Raw genomic sequence first — 20511 nt, forward strand, 5'->3', positions numbered from 1 at the left:
CTCAGGGTCTGGGCTGCTCCCCATCGTGGAGGGGAAAATGTTGTCCAAGTTTGTCACGGTACCCTCCAGGATAATGTCAGGGTGGTTGTTCTAAAAAAACTGGCGCTTTAGCAGCATCCACGCTGATCTTTTCCACCATGACGGCACCGGCCTCTTGTTACTGCTTGCATACATCACAACTCTGCTGTTCCCAAAAGTACTGCCCCTTGTTGCTGATTGGTCCTGTCACTTTTTAACCGGGTCTGAACGGTTCAGATGGGAGCTTTACAAGATGGATTCACCAGTGAGACACGCGGAAAAGGGCATATAATTTCCTCAGGATATTAAGAGTGAGGTGATTGATGATGAAGATATTTTATAAGGCATGGCCTTTCCTCTGCTCTGCTTAGCCCCTCATGGAATTGAACTTTTGCTTTCTAGTCCAGCACACTCTGAACTGTAGCGGTGAATGGAACTGGGCAGTCCCCAGAGCGGTGGTGGCCCAGACACCAGAACTCTGGGCCAGGTTTTTTTGAGCCCAGCATCTTAAGTCTGTGCCTTTGAAAGCAGAAGAACAGGACGGATGGATGGTCTGCGATCCTCTTACAGTAATGTTGGTCCGCTGCAGTCCCTTAAACCCTCAGTCAAAGAAGTATGCCGGCTTCCTGGGCACTTTTCATAAAATCCATGATCAGATTCAGAGTTATTTCAGATAAACTGATGCTGCTACACTCTAAACTACATTAATTCCTTTCATGAGTCCGTCCTTGTCATGGCAAGATATGGGATACCCAACCATGAATGACACACGTGTTTCAATATCAGAATGTAAATAAGCAGTGTAGAAAACTAACAATGGCCATGGCCCCGCTTTGGCTAATGAGAAAGTCCTAAACAACGTCCCATCATCCATGTCTCGTACCTCTATGCCAAAGTATAAGCTGATCGGATCAAATCCCTCAGAGGAGTTAATCCAGATATGACCGCTGGAGGAGGACCAAAATACACAATTTTTTTGCTATCCATCCATTTTCTATACCACTTATTCCGTTCCGGGTCGCAAGGGTGCTGGAGCCTATCCCAGCTGTCGTTGGGCGAGAGGCAGGGTTCACCCTGGACTGATCGCCAGTCAATCGCAGGGCTGACATATAGAGACAGACAACCAGGCACACTCACATTCACACCTACAGGCAATTTAGAGTCACCAATTAACCTCATGAGCATGTTTTTTTGTGGTGGGAGAGAACCCACACATGCACGAGGAGAACATGCAGACTGCACAGCAAGGCCCTGACCGGGGAGAGAATCAGTGACCTTCTTGCTGTGACGCAACAGCGCTAACCCCTGCGCTGCCTGATTCTTTGCTAATTTATTCAAAATGGCAGATTTCCTGTTGGAGATAGAGTCTTGGCCTAGGAGGCTTTTTTGTAGATCTCCCTAAGCTGCACCTGCACGCAAAATTTAATGAATCTACGACAAAGGAGGGGGCTTTAACTTTTAAAAATGTTTTGAATCATGATGCAATTCTGAATTGCCATGTTGGAGAACAGGAATATATATATATATTTTTTGCAAGACCAGACACACCTGCAAAGTTTCTTAACACTTTGAATATGTTAAGGGCCTCAAAAGTCCATGCAAATAAGCAGGGCTAATTTCGTCGACTAAAATCATGACTAAAAGTATTCGTCAACAGCCTTTTTCTTCCATGACAAAAACTAGACTAAGACTAACAAAAATAGATCTGTGATGACTAAAACTGGCAAAAAAGTAAATTAAATTTTCATCAAGATGACTAAAACTAGACTGAAAGGTAATGTAGTTTTTGTTGGACATTCAGAATCCATGATATTTCTCCACTGTGGGCAATCTGTCAAAAAACAAAGCATCTGTACCTATTCTGCCTCTCAGCTGTAGAAAGCAGGGATTCCAGGTTAGACAGGGTGCAGAGAACACAGTACCATGATTTGGTACCAGATTTAGGCAAGAAAATAAATGTTTGGACTAAAATGTGAGGACTTTTATAGACTAAAACTAGACTAAAATGTTTTGAGTTTTCGTGGACTGAAACTTAATGTTTTTAAAGTCAAACTCAAGACCTATCTTTTTAGTCTGGCTTTTACCTGAATTTAATATGCTCATCTTAACCTTTTTTAGTAATTTAGGTTTTATCTTATTTTGTTTTAATTTCAGAATGATCTTTTAGTAGTTTATCCTCTTGTTTTACCGTCTTTCCCTAAGTTCTTCTTAAGTGTTTTATTTCCTGGTTTGAGCATATTGCCGTTACCTTTTAGTGTTTTTATTCTCATTACAGCACCTTTTTATTATTTTACACTTTAACCTAACCTTCAATGTTTACTCATTGTAAACCTTCAAGATGGCCTTTCCCCTGTGTGTACTGGGTCCATACATTTTCAGGCCATGAATGCAGCACTCTGCGTAGCCTAGCAACAGTCTACCTACAATGCACTGCGTTGTTTTGAAGTGTGGCTAGCAATACTAACAGAAGTAGCCCAAAGATACTGAGTATAAAGCATGTCCTTTTTTAACGTAGCTACAACTGTGCTACTTTAGTTTTTATACACCTTAAGATATGTGTGGGTAAGATGTTACCAAAATTATTATTTACAGAATTTAATTTAATTTTTTCCTTTAATTTATTTTATCTATATTCAAGTGAAAAAAACATTTATACTACCTCAGGTTATATTTAAACGCAGCTCTGTTTTTGTGTTTTTATGCACTTTTTGACGAACTATGAATAAAAAATGCATATTTTTCATCAAATCGACTTTTTTTTGTTCCAAATTGTGAATTATCAGCTGCTTAGTGGGCGCCGAACTTGTCTGGCCCGGCAACATTTCTTGATTTTGAAATTTGGCCCGGTTGAATCCGTCAGTGAATTGCCCTGGTCTAACATATATTTTTTACCAGCGGGGGGCGGTGAGTGGTATCATAACTTGTTGGTTCTACACTATTTCTGACCAACGAAGAAGAATCTGTAGCACGGAGCTGACAGAGTGAAGCTAACAATCATCTCTGTGAAGATTAAAAATTAGTTATCTATTTTAACGATTATCCTACCGATCAGTTATTATCTTACTCATCAATTATTATTAAGAAAATAAAATTCCCCTCGGTGTGATTGAAAAGGAACCGGAAATGGCAGAAAACTCAGGTGAGTGTGCTAACGGTAGCAGGTCAGTTAGCTGTGAGCTAGCTTTAACCCTGTAAACATCAGTGTTTTAGTTTAATGGTTCATGTGAGATTATCGGGTCGTTCCTTAGTTTGAATGGACTCTTTCGTGCCATACTGAGATTATATGTTTTTTTTGTTTATGCTCTTTATCTCAGCTAACTCCAACATAAACAGGACCGTTAGCCTAGCATGCTAATGATGTGTGAGGACGCTGAGGAGAGAATGAGCCCAGAACAGAGAGGATCAGAGCTTAAATAGATCAAATATAGTCTGTAGACCTGGTTTATTTACCCACTAATGTTCACTATAATTACCATCTGTTAACAGTCACAGCCCTGTATGGAGCTAACATGCTCTAACCATGGCTCACTAACTGACTCTGGCTTTATTTAGTTAATTATCAGCTGTTTTTAACAGACTTATCAGAGTTAAGATAATTATATTTGTTATACAGAGAATAAAACTCTGGGTTATCACAAAAAGATGAGTGGAAATTCTAAAGTTTGTGATTATATTACGTTTTTAACTGTCAGCTCCTTTAAACTGAGTGGACACGTGTTTCCAACCAGCCAATCAGAAGACAGCAGTCAGCTTGGTAACAGCCAGGGACTCACGCTGTGATTGGCAGACCAGGGTTTAACCAATCAGCACTCAGAATGATCAACTGAAACAGGAAGGATCTATCAGAGAATACAGTTTGATCTAGGACTGACTGAAACTTTCAGAATCACCTCGCTCCTCAACACTGGACTAGTATGGGGCAAAAATGGAGGACAAAGCTCCCAACATCCCCAGCTTCATGATCATTCAGTCCTCTGCCTTTCATGATGCCATTCTTTAAAGTTTATAAAACAGTCCATCCTTGTCTTTGACATGATGTCATGTAATAAGAAGTATTTATCATTCTTAGTCTGAGAGGTTGAAGTTGTTCTCTCGTTTTAATTTCACATCAGAGCAAAATGAGACGAAGCACGACAGCTCCTCCTCTCCAGGGATGACGGACCAGGAGAAAGAACTGGCCGCCAGCGCCTACGAAGCCTTCTCTGTGAGTCCTTCTCCCTCCTATCTAGTAAAACCAGCAGAAGGGTTAGTCTGTTCCAGGGGCGTAGCCAGGGATTTTGGGCCCCCAGAAAGATTTTACATAGGGCCCCCCTTAACCAGTAAGACAAGCAACAGTCTTTTTACAAATATCTCTGCATTTTAATGTATTTTTGAAACATAATTTCCCATTTGTGAGCAATATTTTTACTATGGTAAAATTAAATTTACTGGCAATATTTCGCAGTGCTGTATTATAAGATTTGGACATTTTTAAGGGAGGAGTAGTATTGTATTTTACTCTATTTTATATAGATAGAGTCTGTCAGTCTGTTGACTGATTCATTTAGTCCAGTGTTACTCAACCCTGCTCAACCAAAGAGCCAAATTGTTGAAAAATGCATTTGCAAGAGCCACAAGCTAAGTGGTGAAATGCGGCAATTAAAATAAATTGAAGGTGGAAAAAATGGTCAAATAGAGGGAAACATTGAGATAAAAAAGTGGCATAAAAGGGCAAAAATAGGTGGTAAGTGACCAAAAAATGAGTTAACTGTGGCAAAAATCAGCCAAAAGTGGCAAAAACGTGGCTTTAAATGAATGAAAAGTGACTAAGCTGGGCAAAAATCACAAAGAGGGTGGGAAAAATGGGCAAAAAGTGGCATTTAATTGCATAAGGCAGCTCAAATAGGTGAGAAGTGGCAAAAGGCACAAAGGGGCAAAAAATAGCAAAAAGCAGGATAAAATTGTCAAAATGTGCTAGAAGTCGTGATAATAATATGCATTTTATTTATAAGCGCGTTTCTGATTACTCAAGGTCACCTTACAGATAAAAACTAATACAATAAAAACAGTGGATAAAGGTGACAAAAAGAAGTGGCAAAAATTGGCTAAAAGCGGCAAACACTTGGAAAAAAAGGCAAAAAGGGCAGAAAGTGGCAAAAATGGGTGGGAAGTTACCCCCCAAAAAATTGACGGTGGCAAAAATGCCCCCTAAGTGTCAAAAACATGGCAAAAAATGAGTGAAAAGTGACTTTAATGGGCAAAAAAGCATCAAAGAGTAGCAAAATGGGAAATAAGTGGCATTTAACTGCACAAGGCAGCTTAAATGGGCATTGAGGATCACTGGTTTAGTCACTTTTGATTTAATAATGTCACTAATTACTAAGAAAAAATAAATCAAAATACACTTTCCATTGCAGGCTTCCAAAGGGCCTGCATAATCAGTGCCCTTTCCCCTCCCTGTGCTCCACCCATACTCTGTTCTCAGCCTATCAAACATCATTTCTCAGTTGGTTTAGTTTTTGACTGACCCTGCTCTTGTTTCGCTCCAGGCCGGTAAATACGACGAGTCTCTGAAACAGCTGGACGCTCTGCAGGAGCTGAGCAAAGAGGACTATAAGATCGCCCTGAACAGAGCTGTGGTCGAGTTCTATAAGAGCGGTCAGAGCACCACAGGGACCCTCAAACAGACTCTGCTGACCATGAAGAACCAGGTACACGCTGTTACCTGGTGTTCTTTAATCACACAAAGTTCCGTCTCTCTATGATGATGTCATCAGACTTCCTATTTGTCCCTCAGGTCCACACGTCAGCGGAGGATGTGGACGGGCTGGACGATGTGGAGAACAGTCTGCTCTATTATAACCAGGCCATCATCTACTACCACATGAGGCAGTACTCAGAGGCCATCTCTATAGGAGAGAGACTCTACCAGTTCCTGGAACCATTTGGTACGTACTCGTCCTTTAATGAAGTATGACATTAAATCATCTATTCAAGGTTGCACTTACCCATTTCAGTTTTAGTCAGCAGTTATAATCATGTTTTAGGGATGGTGGCCATGAAAGGCTCTGCTGATATTTACAGCTAATATATCAGCAGCATTATAAATCATATATCAGCCTTGAATATGAGCTTAATTTCCAACTGTACCATCTTCTTTCTAGGGCCCCACACACTCTAGGGGCTCCACTGTGAGTCCTGAACTTTTAGAATGAAGCCTCAAACATAAACCAACTTCCAGACTGTCTTCTTCCTCCTTCAGCTCTGATTAGCTTAGCTTAGTTCATTACTATGATATCAATATCAGCTAAAACGAGTCTGGAAATACTGGAATGTCAGACATTGGCTAAAATCCAATATCATGCATCCCAAAATAGATTTATACATTTTTGTACATAGTGCAAAGTATTAACCCCAAGACAACCATTTTACACGGGATGATGGAGCCTTTTTTCCTGTCGAGAGTTAACAGGGGAAGAAATACTAAGTTCTTCTCTCTTCCTAAATCCAAACAATTCCATGGATGACGATTATCTTGAGTCTCTTAAAGCTGGCTGCACTGTTGATTTTAAAACCTATAATAGGGCCCTATGATTTCCGCGTTAACAAAATTGCGAATATATTCTGGGGGGGATCACTCAAGCGGGTCACAACTTGTCCCTCACTTCACAAACACTCACCCCTACTATAACTTAGATTTTTATGTACCGCTTTTCACTGGCCTTACCCTGCAGCTGTTGAAACCTTGGTTTATGCTTCCACATGTGGCCTGCACCCGTTGCCTGGATAGCTCCATCAGGACAGCATCAGACTTTTAGTCTGAGGGTTCAAGCTAACATTTTGGCGGCAGTAGCCTTAAATGTGTATAAAATAGACTCCAGCTTTAGAAACTGGAATAACCCTTTAAATATGCACAGCACTAGGCTGAATGGAAAATGTAGTTGTATTTTAGACCACCATACCATTAACGGCAGGATCAGGCTCTTCTACTCAGCCTCCTGATCGTGCTGTATTGTTCTTTTATTGGTATTTTATACTTTTCTATGTGTGAACCTGGATTTGGCATGTAGTCATGGTGTTATTTGTCCTAGAAGAGAAGTTTGCTCAGGCCGTGTGTTTCCTGCTGGTGGATCTCTACCTGCTCACCTTCCAGCCAGAGAAAGCGCTCCACCTGCTCGCCGTGCTCGACAAACTGTCTGTGCAAGGAAGCAACAAGAACGGCAAAGGAGAGGTACGCCAGCACACTTCACCAGATCTTACTCTCATAATAAACGCTAAACCTGCAGTTTGAATGAGTCTGGTTGGTGTTTCAGAACAATTCAAACAAAGACGGAGCGAATCAGAAGGCGGAGTTTACAGCCATGATCGAGGCAGCTAAATCAAAGATGCACCAGGTGAGACTTTAACGTGTGGCTCTGTTCCTGTCTTTATTAGTGATATTAATAATGTCCATCTCTAATGACTGGTGGCTGTCTGTCTGCAGTACAAAGTCAGAGCATACATCCAGATGAAATCCTCCAAAGCCTGCAAGAGGGAGATCAAGTCAGTCATGAACACAGCGGGGAATGTAAGTATCACTGTTTGTCTGCTAATGTTCATTCATATCTAAAAGACTGCTGACGTTTCCGTAACTGCACATGCTCAGAAGAAGCAGCAGTAAAATAAACGACCAGAAACCCAAAGAGAAGCAGAGAAAATCTGTCTATTTTCATGTATAGAGAGAGCGAGAAATATCTGACTGTTAGGCTAAGTATGAAATGTATTTTTACCTTCTGTTTCCTTGAGAATTAATGTGGCAAACCCAGGCAGTTAGAGATGCAACTACACTGCTCAAAAACTAAAGGGAACGCTTAAAAAACACCTGCCAGATCTGGATGAATGAAATATTCTAGTGGAAAATCTTTATTCATTACATTGAGAACAAAATAACATGACAAAAATGTAGGGATGCACGATTATTACCGGTACCGATAAATTATTCAGCTGATAATGCATATATTTTACATATTTTTATTATCCCGATAATAAAGTATCACCAACAAGAATGGATTGAGCTATGGTGTTTGAAGATCTTTGAGTCATCAGAGGACTAGAAGAGAGTGATAGGAGCTGAATTCTGTTGACCATTTAAACCTGAATAATTCTGATTTATTGTCTCCAACTCTCTTGGTCAGCATTTCTGTTGACAGACAGTTTCCTCGGGGATCTCCTGTAAAGTTCAGTCTTTTGCTCTCTCTGACCAGTGTCTCCTCTCCTCCTTCAGTCTGCTCCCTCGCTCTTCCTGAAGAGTAACTTTGAGTACCTAAGAGGAAACTACCGGAAGGCAGTGAAGCTTTTGAACAGCTCCAACATCGCTGAGCATCCAGGACCCATAAAGACTGGTGAGAATATTTGTTCCTCTGCAGGTTTAATGTAAGGACCACTCACCCTGATGTTAGAATGACTCCATCTTCAGTCTCATTAATAACCTGAGTGTCTCACACACCGTCTCCTCCAGGTGAATGTGTTCGATGTATGTTCTGGAACAATCTGGGCTGCATTCACTTTGCTATGGGGAAACATAACCTGGGCATTTTCTACTTCAAGAAGGCGCTGCAAGAGAACGACCACACCTGTGCACAGCTGGGGGATGGAGGCAACGGCCAGTGTAGGTCAATCTGCTACAGGTCGTTTTTGTCAGCGAACACAGCCAATCAGGACAAAGCTAATGCCTCCTTTCTTTCCTCTCCGAACAGCTAAGAAGTTCACAGGTATCCCCATGTGTGCGCTGCTAGCTAACAAGCGCTACGAGCTGCTCTATAACTGTGGCATCCAGCTGCTGCACATCGGCCGGCCTCTGGCGGCGTTTGAGTGTCTGATGGAGGCCGTGCAGGTTTATCACTCCAACCCTCGACTGTGGCTGCGGCTCGCCGAGTGCTGCATCTCTGCTAACAAGGGGGTACGACTTTACTTAGCTGTTTCCTTTACTGTGGCCGAGTTTTCTTCAACAGTTAGCTTTATCGATTTGACTTTAGGCTCGTTTACATGGACACGTAGACTCTAAGACTGAGTTATTGAAGTGTACCATCAGTTTGATTATTATACCATTAATGCTACATTAATCTCATTACATTGTGTAAAGTTATTTGTACATGTCATTCCCAAGTGAATTCTGGTCTCCTCCAGTACGTTAACATACAGAAGAGCAGATTCTGACCTCTGACCTTTGTGTTTCAGGGCTCAGAGCAAGAGAGTAAAGGTTTACCGTGTAAAAAAGGAATCGTTCAGTCCATCGTTGGCCAGGGTTACCATCGGAAGATCGTCCTGGCATCCCAGACGACTCAGAACACCATCTACAGGTAAAGAATCTGAGTTTAGCTACAGGTGCAGCCTCTCATTTTAGAGCTGGTCTTCGTTATTGATTTGAGGTTTTCTCCTAAAGCTTTGGGACTCTAGATTCTACTAAGTGTTAAATAACAGATTGGTATTGTTTAAAGCTCATGGAGTCTAGAAATGCTCCAAACTCCACCCACTTTAAGACCCAACATGCACTTATGAGGACATTACATGTTGGCTTTCCTACAACACTTTAAAAATTCTGCTGTTAGAGTTTTCAACTAAGAGTTTGAACTGTCCACGGTTTCCATAAAAGTGGGAAAAGTCATTTTCTTGGAATGTCTTAGGAATTTGCTTTGAGACAAATTTTGGGAAGTTTGATTTTTAACTTTTTTTAGATACTTTCATCAAAATTTAGGGGATTTATTTGTAATTTTTTGAAAACTAAATTGGAAATTTGGATGAGGAGTTTACTTTGAGATTTTCATGAAATTTTAAGGGATTTTTTTGTTACATTTTTCCATGGAGTTTTGGGGGATTTTGTTTGTAAATTTTGATGAGAAGTTTTGGTGAATTTGCTTGAAAATTTTTAGGGTGCTTTCATGGGAATTCAGGGAATTTATTTTGATTTTGTATTTTTTTATTTTGGCAGGGAATTTCCTTTGATTTTTTTATGGGATTCTAGTGGGAGTTTGTTTGGTATTTTCTGGGAATTTATTTGTGAATTTTTGGGAATGTGGTCAGAAGTTTAGAGTTTTTTTGTGGTATTTGCCTGAAAATCTTCATGGAACCTTTAGTGATTTAAAAAAAAATCCTAAACCTTTTTTTATTATTGCAAAACAGACAAGTACATGCAACAAGGTCTGGGCAATTAATCAAAAATTAGAGTAAATCGTAATATGACCTGCTGCAATTTTCAAATCACAAATAGTGCAATATTTCTTCAACCTAAAATTTGTGTTAAAATAGCAGTTTAAAACTTTTTTTTGCAGCAGAGATGTTATGCATTACAGATCATGCATTCATCCACATGCATTTTTTTAGAATGGTCTACAAAAACACTTCTTTTTGTACGTTTTTCTTATTAAATTGTAATTGCACAAAATTGTAATTTCGCCTAGGGCACCAACAGAGTCAGAGCCGGCCCTGCTTGTGGCCCATCATCAGAAAAACGACACCATGCCTGTTTTAAAGACTGAACAGCTCTCTACCAACTAGCTGACATGCACATGTACGGTCAAAAATCCACTCCGTGGTGTGGTTCCTGCAGAAACTGGTTCTTCTAGAGATGTGTACAAGTTTGTCTAGGAGCAGACATCTTTAGAAGTAAAACACACATTCTTTGTGAAACTTCATACAAGTAAAGAAATAACATTTCTGTGTGTTGTAATGCAAAATCAGCCTGTTGCCCTCATATGCAGACATCTTTATAGTGAAACCCACTTCCTGTTCAAATATGACACTAAGGTTTTATCAGGTCCTACTGGTCCCAAATAAGAGGGAAAAACTAGAACTGCATTCAAATCAAAGTTCAGGTCTCAGGAGGATAACGGCCTTCATCAGTCCTCCCATGTGTCTCTGTAATGATGCTCTGTTTATCACAGTGAGGGTCAGTCAGCAGCCATCCCTGTAGCCAGCATGGAGTTTGCAGCCATCTGTCTGAGGAACGCTCTGCTGCTACTTCCTGAACACCAGACTCAGGATGCTAAGACGGAGAACGGCTCCAAGAGCTCCAGCCAATCAGGGAGCACCGAGAGCGGCAGTGAGAACAGCGACGCCTGCAGGTAAGGAACACAAACACCACCAGACGAGGGCTGAAACCATAAGGATTATTATTTAATCTGATTATTAAATATGATCTCAGAACACCTGTGCCTGAACTCTGTTTAACCTGGCTCTGTGTTTTTATGACAGTGGTAAAGGTCAGGACGCAGACAAGTTCCTGTCTGCGGCACCGTCGTCTCCTCTCAGGAAACAGGAAGTAGAAAACCTCAGGTAAGGACACGCCTCATTGGTATGTATTTAATCACCTAGGCTCTGTTCAAAAAGTCCAAAAAATGACCTCCTAAGTCCTTTCTTATCCACTTTTCCTTAACCCCGGTGAAAAACGTCACAGGGTCAAGGAAAGGTGGGAGTAAGAGGATAGAAAAGGAGAACAGCGATGATTATGGAATCCCACTGTACTTTCCCCAGGTGGATGTTATGGACGTGATGTGTGTCATTAGTGAAAAAAACTACAATTTAACCTTGATGGACTACAAAATGTGTGCATTTACCGTGTTGTCATGAGCAGCGAATGAAACGTGAAAACCTCGGTGATAAATATGAGCTCATTAAGATTTTAATATCCTAAAGTCTCTTCTTGTGATGTAATCAGTGATGTCACTCTGGCGACAGGTGCTCCATTCTGGCGTGCAGTGCCTATGTGGCGTTAGCGTTGGGAGATAACCTGATGGCTCTGAATCACGCCGAGAAGCTGCTGCATCAGAACAAAGTTTCAGGATCTCTGAAGTGAGTCTGCTCTCCTCTCCACACCTGTGGACACAGCTCACCTACACACACCTGTACACACCTATAGACATCAAAACACAGCTCACCTGTAGATACCTGTAGATATCTAAACACAGCTCACGTGTAGATACCTGTAGATATCTAAACACAGCTCACCTGTAGATACCTGTAGAAATCAAAACACAGCTCACCTGTAGATACCTGTAGACATCTAAACACAGCTCACCTGTAGATACCTGTAGAAATCAAAACACAGCTCACCTGTAGATACCTGTAGACATCTAAACACAGCTCACCTGTAGATACAGCTCACCTGTAGATACCTGTAGACACAGCTCACCCGTAGACATGGCTTAACTTCTGCTCCATATGCAGGTTCCTCGGTCACCTGTACGCTGCTGAAGCCCTCATCTCATTGGACAGGATCTCTGACGCCATTGCACATCTAAATCCAGAAAACGTCAGCGACGTGTCGATGGGAATGCTAACGAGCGAGCTAGACCAAGGTGAGCAAAGTCACCTGTGGAGACGATAACAATAAACATGAAACCTCACTGTCAGCGTTTCTAATCAGTGGTTGTTTTTATTTGTATAGGGTCGGACAAAGGAGACGAGCCCGTCGAGTCTCGTAAGTTTACACTTTAACTCTTCTCTATTCATAAAGAGTGGACTCTATATTCACAGAGGTAGAATCTATATTCACAGGTGTAGAATCTGTATTCACAGAAGTAGAATCTAAACTCACAAATGTAGAATCTGTATTCACAGATGTAGAATCTATATTCACAGATGTAGAATCTATACTCACTGATGTAGAATCTATGTTCACAGATGTAGAATCTATATTCACAGATGTAGAATCTATATTCACAGAGGGAGAATCTATACTCACAGAGGGAGAATCTATATTCGAGATGTAGAATCTAAACTCACAGATGTAGAAAATAAATTCATAGAGGTCAAATCTATGTTCACAGATGTAGAATCTAAACTCACAGATATAGAATCTGTATTCACAGAGGTAGAATCTTTGCTCGCAGATGTAGAATCTAGGGGTGTCAACGACTAGGGTTTTTTGTAGTCGAATCTGATTCGTCAGATTTTGCCTTTAGTCGAGTAATAGTCAAACAGCGTTTCTGCTAGACTTTTTTTGTCCCCGGTCAAAGTGACCGGCAGGCCTCAAGAATTCTGGCCATTCAGAACAACTACTGGACATTTACTTCAATATTATTTTGCTGCATTAACAGCAGCAAAATGCATAAATCTCTTATTTTTTTGTGTAAGTGGTTTAAAGTATCAAAATGAAAGCTGCGCGCTTTTCCTTACACATGCAGTCAGTTACACAATATATGCCCACGTTAAACTCATTAACAACAACGTTAGCTTCACATCAGCACCATTAGCCTGTTAGCACTTTGGCCGCTATCACATAACACTGCAGCTTACAACAGCCAAATACCATCCTCCACAGACAACAACGAAGCATCCAAACACATAACAAAGGTGCTCTGTTAACTGGACACTGTGTTAGAACTCGACATTTCAAATGAAAAATGAGTCTTACCGTCAGCTGCTAATATCAATCCTCATGATGATATAACTGTAACCTCTCTGAAGAGAGACAGAGCCTTCATTATCAGCTCCAAGCAGTCCATGCTGTTCTGCACGATGTGATTCTGTGATGACTACAATCCAACTTTATCTGAGGATTGGTCATAGGTAGTTTATCGAAGTCCACTACAACTCTGCTCAGTGTAGGCCTCTCTCTATCTCTGCTGCTGCATCGGTGTTTACGGCGCTTGTACAGTTCCCTTTGTTTCAGCCTCTTCATTACTCACAGAGATGACACAAAATCCCCCCATACCGCTGATGATATTAATCCATTGGTTAACCAGGAAAACCTCACTTAGATAAAAATTCTGCTTTATGAGAAAGCTCTGGTCAAACTTTCCCACTTTCCCTGTATAGTCCCCAGCATTACTGAGCTCGTACAGAGCTTTGACGTCATTGTGCATACATAATTAGCCATGTGCTTGCTGTCTGAGGAGATAAACAACCCCAGCACCGCAGGACAGTAGATGTAGTAAAGTTAGGCAACTTTTAGTTTATATTAACGCATTCTCGCAACATATCTTCTAGGTTATATATATATATATATATATATATATATATATATATATATATATATAATATGCAAGTATTCAGTTTTTACTTATCTGGTCATTTGCATGTTTTCTGCCGTACATTTTGACGGTTATATTTTTATCTGCCGACTTCCGCCCTTTTTACCGGCCAGTGACCGGCAAATGCTGACTATGAGGTTCATAGTCAAATCAGACTCCTCCGAATCGAATCATCGTATTGCCGACTATTCGAGGTCTACTCAGAGCTGATAATCTATGGTCAAATATAATCTCTGGATTATGTCTGTATCTCAGGTCTGTTCTACTCAGAGCTGATAATCTATGCTCATTTATAATCTCTGGATTATGTCTGTATCTCAGGTCTGTTCTACTCAGAGCTGATAATCTATGTTCATATATAATCTCTGGATTATGTCTGTATCTCAGGTCTGTTCTACTCAGAGCTGATAATCTATGCTCATATATAATCTCTGGATTATGTCTGTATCTCAGGTCTGTTCTACTCAGAGCTGATAATCTATGCTCATTTATAATCTCTGGATTATGTCTGTATCTCAGGTCTGTTCTACTCAGAGCTGATAATCTATGCTCATATATAATCTCTGGATTATATCTGTATCTCAGGTCTGTTCTACTCAGAGCTGATAATCTATGCTCATATATAATCTCTGGATCATGTCTGTATCTCAGGACTGTTCTACTCAGAGGTGATAATCTATGCTCATATATAATCTCTGGAATAATGTCTGTATCTCAGGTCTGTTCTACTCAGAGCTGATAATCTATGCTCATATATAATCTCTGGATCATGTCTGTATCTCAGGACTGTTCTACTCAGAGGTGATAATCTATGCTCATATATAATCTCTGGATTATGTCTGTATCTCAGGTCTGTTCTACTCAGACCTGGTAACCTATGGTCATATATAATCTCTGGATTATATCTGTATCTCAGGTCTGTTCTACTTAGACCTGATAATCTATGCTCATATATAATCTCTGGATTATGTCTGTGTGCAGCAGGGAAGCAGACTCCTCTGTGTTATCCCAGCAGTGTGACGTCGGCTCGCGCCATGATGCTCTTCAACCTGGGCAGCGCCTACTGTCTGAGGAGCGAGTACGACAAGGCCCGCAAATGCTTACATCAGGTAACCATGGAAACAGTGAGCTCTTGTCAGCTAATGAAAAGAGTTTGAAAAGACTGACCTGTGAGACCCTCTCACATGTGAAGACAATCTGTCACCAAGTTGTTGAGTTAGTAGTCTCAGACTGAGATTTTCAAAGACTGGTGGTCACTAACTACAGTATCAAACACGTTTAATATTATCATAACGCCAAAACTGAAGAAAGACTGCCTTAAAGTGGCTAAAATTGAGTCTTATGACCACCTAACAACTGAGACAACACCCCTTCAGCTCTGACCCCTCACCCCTTTATTTTTGATTCCAAAAATCACCAAGGAGTCTAAAGTGAACCACTTTTTTAATTCGCTGTTGAACCGACATTTCTCACTTCCTAGGCTATTTACTAATGCAGCTATTTACATTTATATCAGTGTTTTCCACTGATTCAGCTCTCAGCATTCTGTTTTTATCTAGTACGGTCTGATATCCTTAACTCTTCACCATGCTGTCTGTCTAATCTCCATCAGGCTGCCTCAATGGTGAACACTAAAGAGATTCCACCTGAAGCCATCCTGCTAGGAGTCTACTTAGAGCTACAGAACGGTGAGTTACTGAAAAGCCATGTGTCTGTGGTGTAGCCCAGCATTAACACAGCTGAAGTTAGAACTGAACTGGTTTCTATGCAGAGTTTAGGGTGGACTTTACACCAGAACTGTAGACTGAGCTGACACTTAGCTGGAGCAACAGGCTGCTGGCATTCAGTTAGCTAAAGCTGGGGACACACTGCACAACGTTCAGTCTTTTACAGGTTTTTAAAAGCCCAAGAGTTCACACTAACACACTGTTTTCAGCAGATTTTTGTATGATGAATGAAAGACCGGGGATCACAGACTTAACTACTGGGCCTGATGAGGGATCACAGGATTTGTCAAACCAACTAAAGCCAACTGGAGGCATTAAACTCCCATGTGCTCTAGTAAAGGGTGTCATTTTACAGCAGGGGGTCAAACTCACTTTGGGTCCAAGGCCAGATTTGCTCCAAAGAGATGTCCTGCGGGCTGGAATACTTTTTAGCTTTGTCAGTATGAGCAAATACTGCTCAGTCAGCTGCTGGAATATTTACTAGTATCAGCTGTTCAATATTGGGTAAATGTACCATTTAACCAAGTGCTGCAGGTTTACACACAAAAGTGTTTGCTACTTTTGACTGAGCCTGCAATAATTCAAAACAAATCGGACAAAAATATCATGTTGTTATTGTCACATATGGTATATTTTTTTAAATTTTTAGTATCCACTAATGCTGAATGTACAAGACTGGAATATTCATTCTAAATATACATTCAGCATGACCGTTCACAACTGTAAAACTGATCTGACACCAGGATGATTTCACCTGATCTGGGATCAGTTAAGAGTCCACCACTGCCCCGAACTGGGGCATCTCGGTGCGTAGTTTTGGATGCATTTTAGCACTGCACCAAGACTAAACATGCCGGCCTCTCATGTCATAGGACAGCCTCCCTGTGTTCACATTCGGATGAAATGTTTAGTTGTAAAGTAATTTTTACCAGTGATTGGAGGATTTTAATTATTTTTTTACCATTTGACTAGACCTGGAGTTAAATATGCTACAGCATTTATAAAACAATTTCCCAATTAAACATAAGAGATCAAGACCACAGTTTCACTTCTTGTTGACATAAAATTAAATCATATGTAAATAAATTTAGTTTACATTGGTCTGGTATGAGAATTTTATATAATAAGGGATTAAATCAGTCAGGAGATTGAAGTGAACCACTCACCAAAGCGAGATATGATGTCTGAGTAGGTGGCAGACAGTTTATACCACAGGGAGGTATTTCTTATCCTGAGAGCAGCTGCTTTTAACCTCTCAGGAGAAGAGTTTTTCTTTTATAAAGGCTCAAACCCTCTTAAACTTGTTCAGGCCTGACATGCAAGAAACTAGTCAGAGGTGCAGACAGGACTGGACTCCATTAGGACAGTGGTTCTCGACCTTTTCAGCCCGGGACCCCCAAAATAAAGGTGCCAGAGACCAGGGACCCCGCTGTACCTGAAGGTGGCTAAACACAGCCATGCACATTCAAGAACAGTTATGTGGAGACAAGGCCGCCCATAAGAAGGGATAAAGGGGGAGGTTTGAGCAAAACCATGGCCCTTTTGGAAGTTGAGCTGTAAAAACCATGTTTTATATTTGACCTAAATAATAACCACTTTCATTGAAGGAACAAATATCTCTTGCTATTCATTTGTGTAGTAAATAACCTTATTAAAATGAAAATAACTTTTGTTTAATACATAATTATAATGGGTGAAAATTGCTTAAATTAGTAAATAATGGCAAAAAATGGTGGAAAAGATGTTGACATTGGATTTTTTAAAGAATATAAATGGGTTAAATTGGCAAGAATGGGCACACAAAGTGGTAAAAATGAATTAAAGTGGCTGAAATGGCTTTAAAGTTCAAAAACAAAATCAGGGAAATTAGGTAGACTGGGATATAAACTGGCAAATATTGAATAACTGGTTAAAATGGGCAAAAAGTTGTAAAAAGTGGTTAATAGTGGCAATAATGAGGTGAAAAGTGGCAAGAATTGGTTTAGAAGTTACAAAAACAGGCAAAAAAGTGGTGGAAAGGGTATAAAATTGACAAAAATGGGTTTTAAGTGGCAAAAATGTGCTAAAATTGGTTTTAAAAATTGATGAAAGAGTTAACATTTGGTAAAATTAGTCTAAAGTGGCAACAGTGTAATTTTAAAAAATATTCAGTTTTTTTTAAGGCATCTGGTGACCCCCTCTCAGTGTCTCACCACCCCCAATGGGGTCCCGACCTCAAGGTTGAGAACCCGTGCATTAGGATGAGCAAGCAGAGTCCAGGTGTATAGTTACAGTTGGGTCAGTGATCAGTTCACACTGTCCGATTGGTCCAGATTCAGCTAAAAAAGTTCAAACATGTTTGAATGGCTTCCCCTCACACAATAACAGGTTTTTGTCCCCAGCAGAGCAGACTGCTGCAGCCTGCCGTAATGGAAACTGGAATCTTGTAGTGTGTCCTCAGCCTAAGTGTACTCATCCCAGGTTCTAGCAGCAGGCACCCATGTAGTTGTAGTCTTTGACTGTAAACCTTACAGTGGTTTATAAATTATTAATTATTAATACCCCCCTCCCCCCAGGTAACACCCAGCTCGCCCTCCAGATCATAAAGAGGAACCAGCTGCTGCCGTCGGCCGTGCAGAGGGTCTCTCCAGACTCCAGGAAGAAAGTGGTCCAGCCTCTGCAGACGGTCCCACCCATCCAGCTGCCACCCTCCTTCACACAGGTTCAGCGTAAATAAACCTCCAGACCCGGACCCCACCCCTCCACACACTGGCCCCCCCCAGGAGTGATGATATTTATGAAGCTGCTTCTCTCGGCGTCAGCGGCCATATGAAATGCTGATTGGCTGCTGGATGGCGAGCTGTGGCGGCATCATGGACTTTTTATTTCCTCTGAGGAATCTGTGAGACGTCTGTGTATGAAAATAAATTTTATTTACTGTATCAGAGACTGAGTCTGGATGGTGATTGGACCAGAAAACAACAGGAAGAAGGCTTCTGGGAAACTAGTAACCAATCAGAATGATTGATCAAGTTATGGTGACAGTAATGATCAGGGGGGCTCTGATTGGTTAATGGATTTAACCAAAAACATGATTAATGATCACATAAGATCATGTAATCCAGGCGTATTGGTTCAGATGGCTTCTATCTACAGAATCAGGATTATCCTAATCCCATCAAACAGCTGATTGACAGATTATTGGGATTAAAACGGAAGAAAATACTAGACTGGCAAAACACAACGTCCCTATAATGACTGATATTAAATTAAACCTTAGGAGAGGCTCTGACAGAAACACACGAGGACACCAGGTGATAACATCAGAATTCAAATGAATACAGGAAATGAACAGATCAGCCGGAATAAAAAATAGAATCACTGGTCCTCATTTATCAAACTGGTTTATAAACCAGCATAGAGCTGGGAGAATCATCCAGGTAGGATTTATGACACGTCCATCTGGCCAATCACAGCGTACCACTGAGCAGTTGTTGATAAATATGGTGGCTGAAAACATTTTAATAGCACATCCGTCATCAGCCGGCCTCACCCTCAGAGTTTAGGACGTGGAGATAAAACAAAAGTAGCTGCTCCCTTTACTGTGGTTTCAGTCTCCACGCCAAAAGGAAAAAATTAAACATTTGTTGTTTTTCAGCCTGAACAGTGGAATTAAAGAGAATCACTGCTGACGACAACCTTACTCCAGCTCGTATTAGAATATCTGATTTATGTATCTGACGTTTAACTGGTAGATCACAATGTTTTCAGATTCAGTAAATATTCTTTAAATCAGTGGTTTTCAAACTTTTTTGCCCAAGGCACACCTAAAATCAAGCTGACGTCTCAAGGCACACCTTATTAACGTCCTTGCAAAAAGCCTTTTTAGCATGTGTAGCAACATGTCCCAACTGCATGCAATGTGAGCGAGCGCCAGCTACAACATCAGTTTGATTACAGAGTTTCCTTTTGTAGCATCCTGACACTCTGCAAGTGATGCACTGCAGCTCCCCAGGTTTATCCCCAGTCACCCTGTTCCTATCTTCTCTCTGTCGCTCCTATTAAGATGGACAAGTAACAAGGGAAGAGGTTGCACAGAGGATGACAAGGAACCAGGAGTGTCCCACCAGAGGATATTCTTAATTTTCTTCCACTTTTCTCACTCCCTAAACTTGATAGCTTGTTTTACAAAGTGGAGTGTAAAGCATGGATATTCTTCATAACCACTTATGAAATGTTAAGATCTGACTTGTGCTAACATGGAGACAAAACTATGTGGCTCACAGCCGTTAGAGGCACCATACCTCAGATTACATTTGCATATTTAACAGATAACAGATGGACAGTGGGCATGCAATGCTGCATGATGCAATGCAACGTGTAACGCTTGCATACAGTAAGGAAATTGGTTATAGTGTCTTAAGTTTTGCACAGTTGTAGTACTAATGTAAAGTCAGACGAATTCCCAAAGTACACCAGTGTGCCTCGGCACATCATTTGAGAACCACTGCTTGAAATTACAGTATTATCAAAGTTTTTAACAATGGGGTTAAAAATCTGGTCAGCTTATAAAACAGGGATGTAAAAGTGTGATAACAGGAGGCCAGCTGAAGGAAGTCTGAAATGTCTGGTAGTCTTTAACACAAAAGTATAATTCTTATATTTAATATTTATGGTCTGAATAGCTCAATTCCAAACATATCAGTTATAATTCTTATATTTTAGATCTCTGGATGAGCTCCTTTCTCTGAGCTCTCAGCCTCCAGCAACACGAAGCACAAATCAGATTAGGCTATTTT

The 20511-nt window shown here is 40.7% G+C and overlaps 1 protein-coding gene across 3 annotated transcripts; it reads left to right on the top strand.

The window, feature by feature from the left end:
- The first annotated feature begins 2966 nt into the window (after positions 1-2966).
- On the top strand, positions 2967-18659 carry cnot10 (CCR4-NOT transcription complex, subunit 10). Of its 3 annotated transcripts, none has more exons than XM_041792451.1 (19): positions 2967-3157; positions 4131-4222; positions 5547-5708; positions 5795-5945; positions 7089-7228; positions 7311-7391; positions 7481-7564; positions 8261-8378; positions 8495-8644; positions 8733-8935; positions 9214-9335; positions 10917-11096; positions 11227-11307; positions 11710-11823; positions 12199-12329; positions 12419-12451; positions 14988-15115; positions 15619-15694; positions 18289-18659. In XM_041792451.1, exons 1-19 carry the CDS (start codon positions 3142-3144, stop codon positions 18447-18449), a joined length of 2223 nt encoding a protein of 740 aa, XP_041648385.1. In that variant the 5' UTR covers positions 2967-3141; the 3' UTR covers positions 18450-18659. The 3 variants fall into 3 exon arrangements, with proteins under 3 accessions (XP_041648385.1, XP_041648387.1, XP_041648386.1); XM_041792453.1 differs by having other exon boundaries at positions 14991-15115; XM_041792452.1 differs by having other exon boundaries at positions 7092-7228.
- Positions 18660-20511: the final 1852 nt, after the last annotated feature.

This window comes from Cheilinus undulatus, linkage group 8 (genome assembly GCF_018320785.1).
Source record: "Cheilinus undulatus linkage group 8, ASM1832078v1, whole genome shotgun sequence".
Classification (NCBI taxonomy): domain Eukaryota; kingdom Metazoa; phylum Chordata; class Actinopteri; order Labriformes; family Labridae; genus Cheilinus; species Cheilinus undulatus.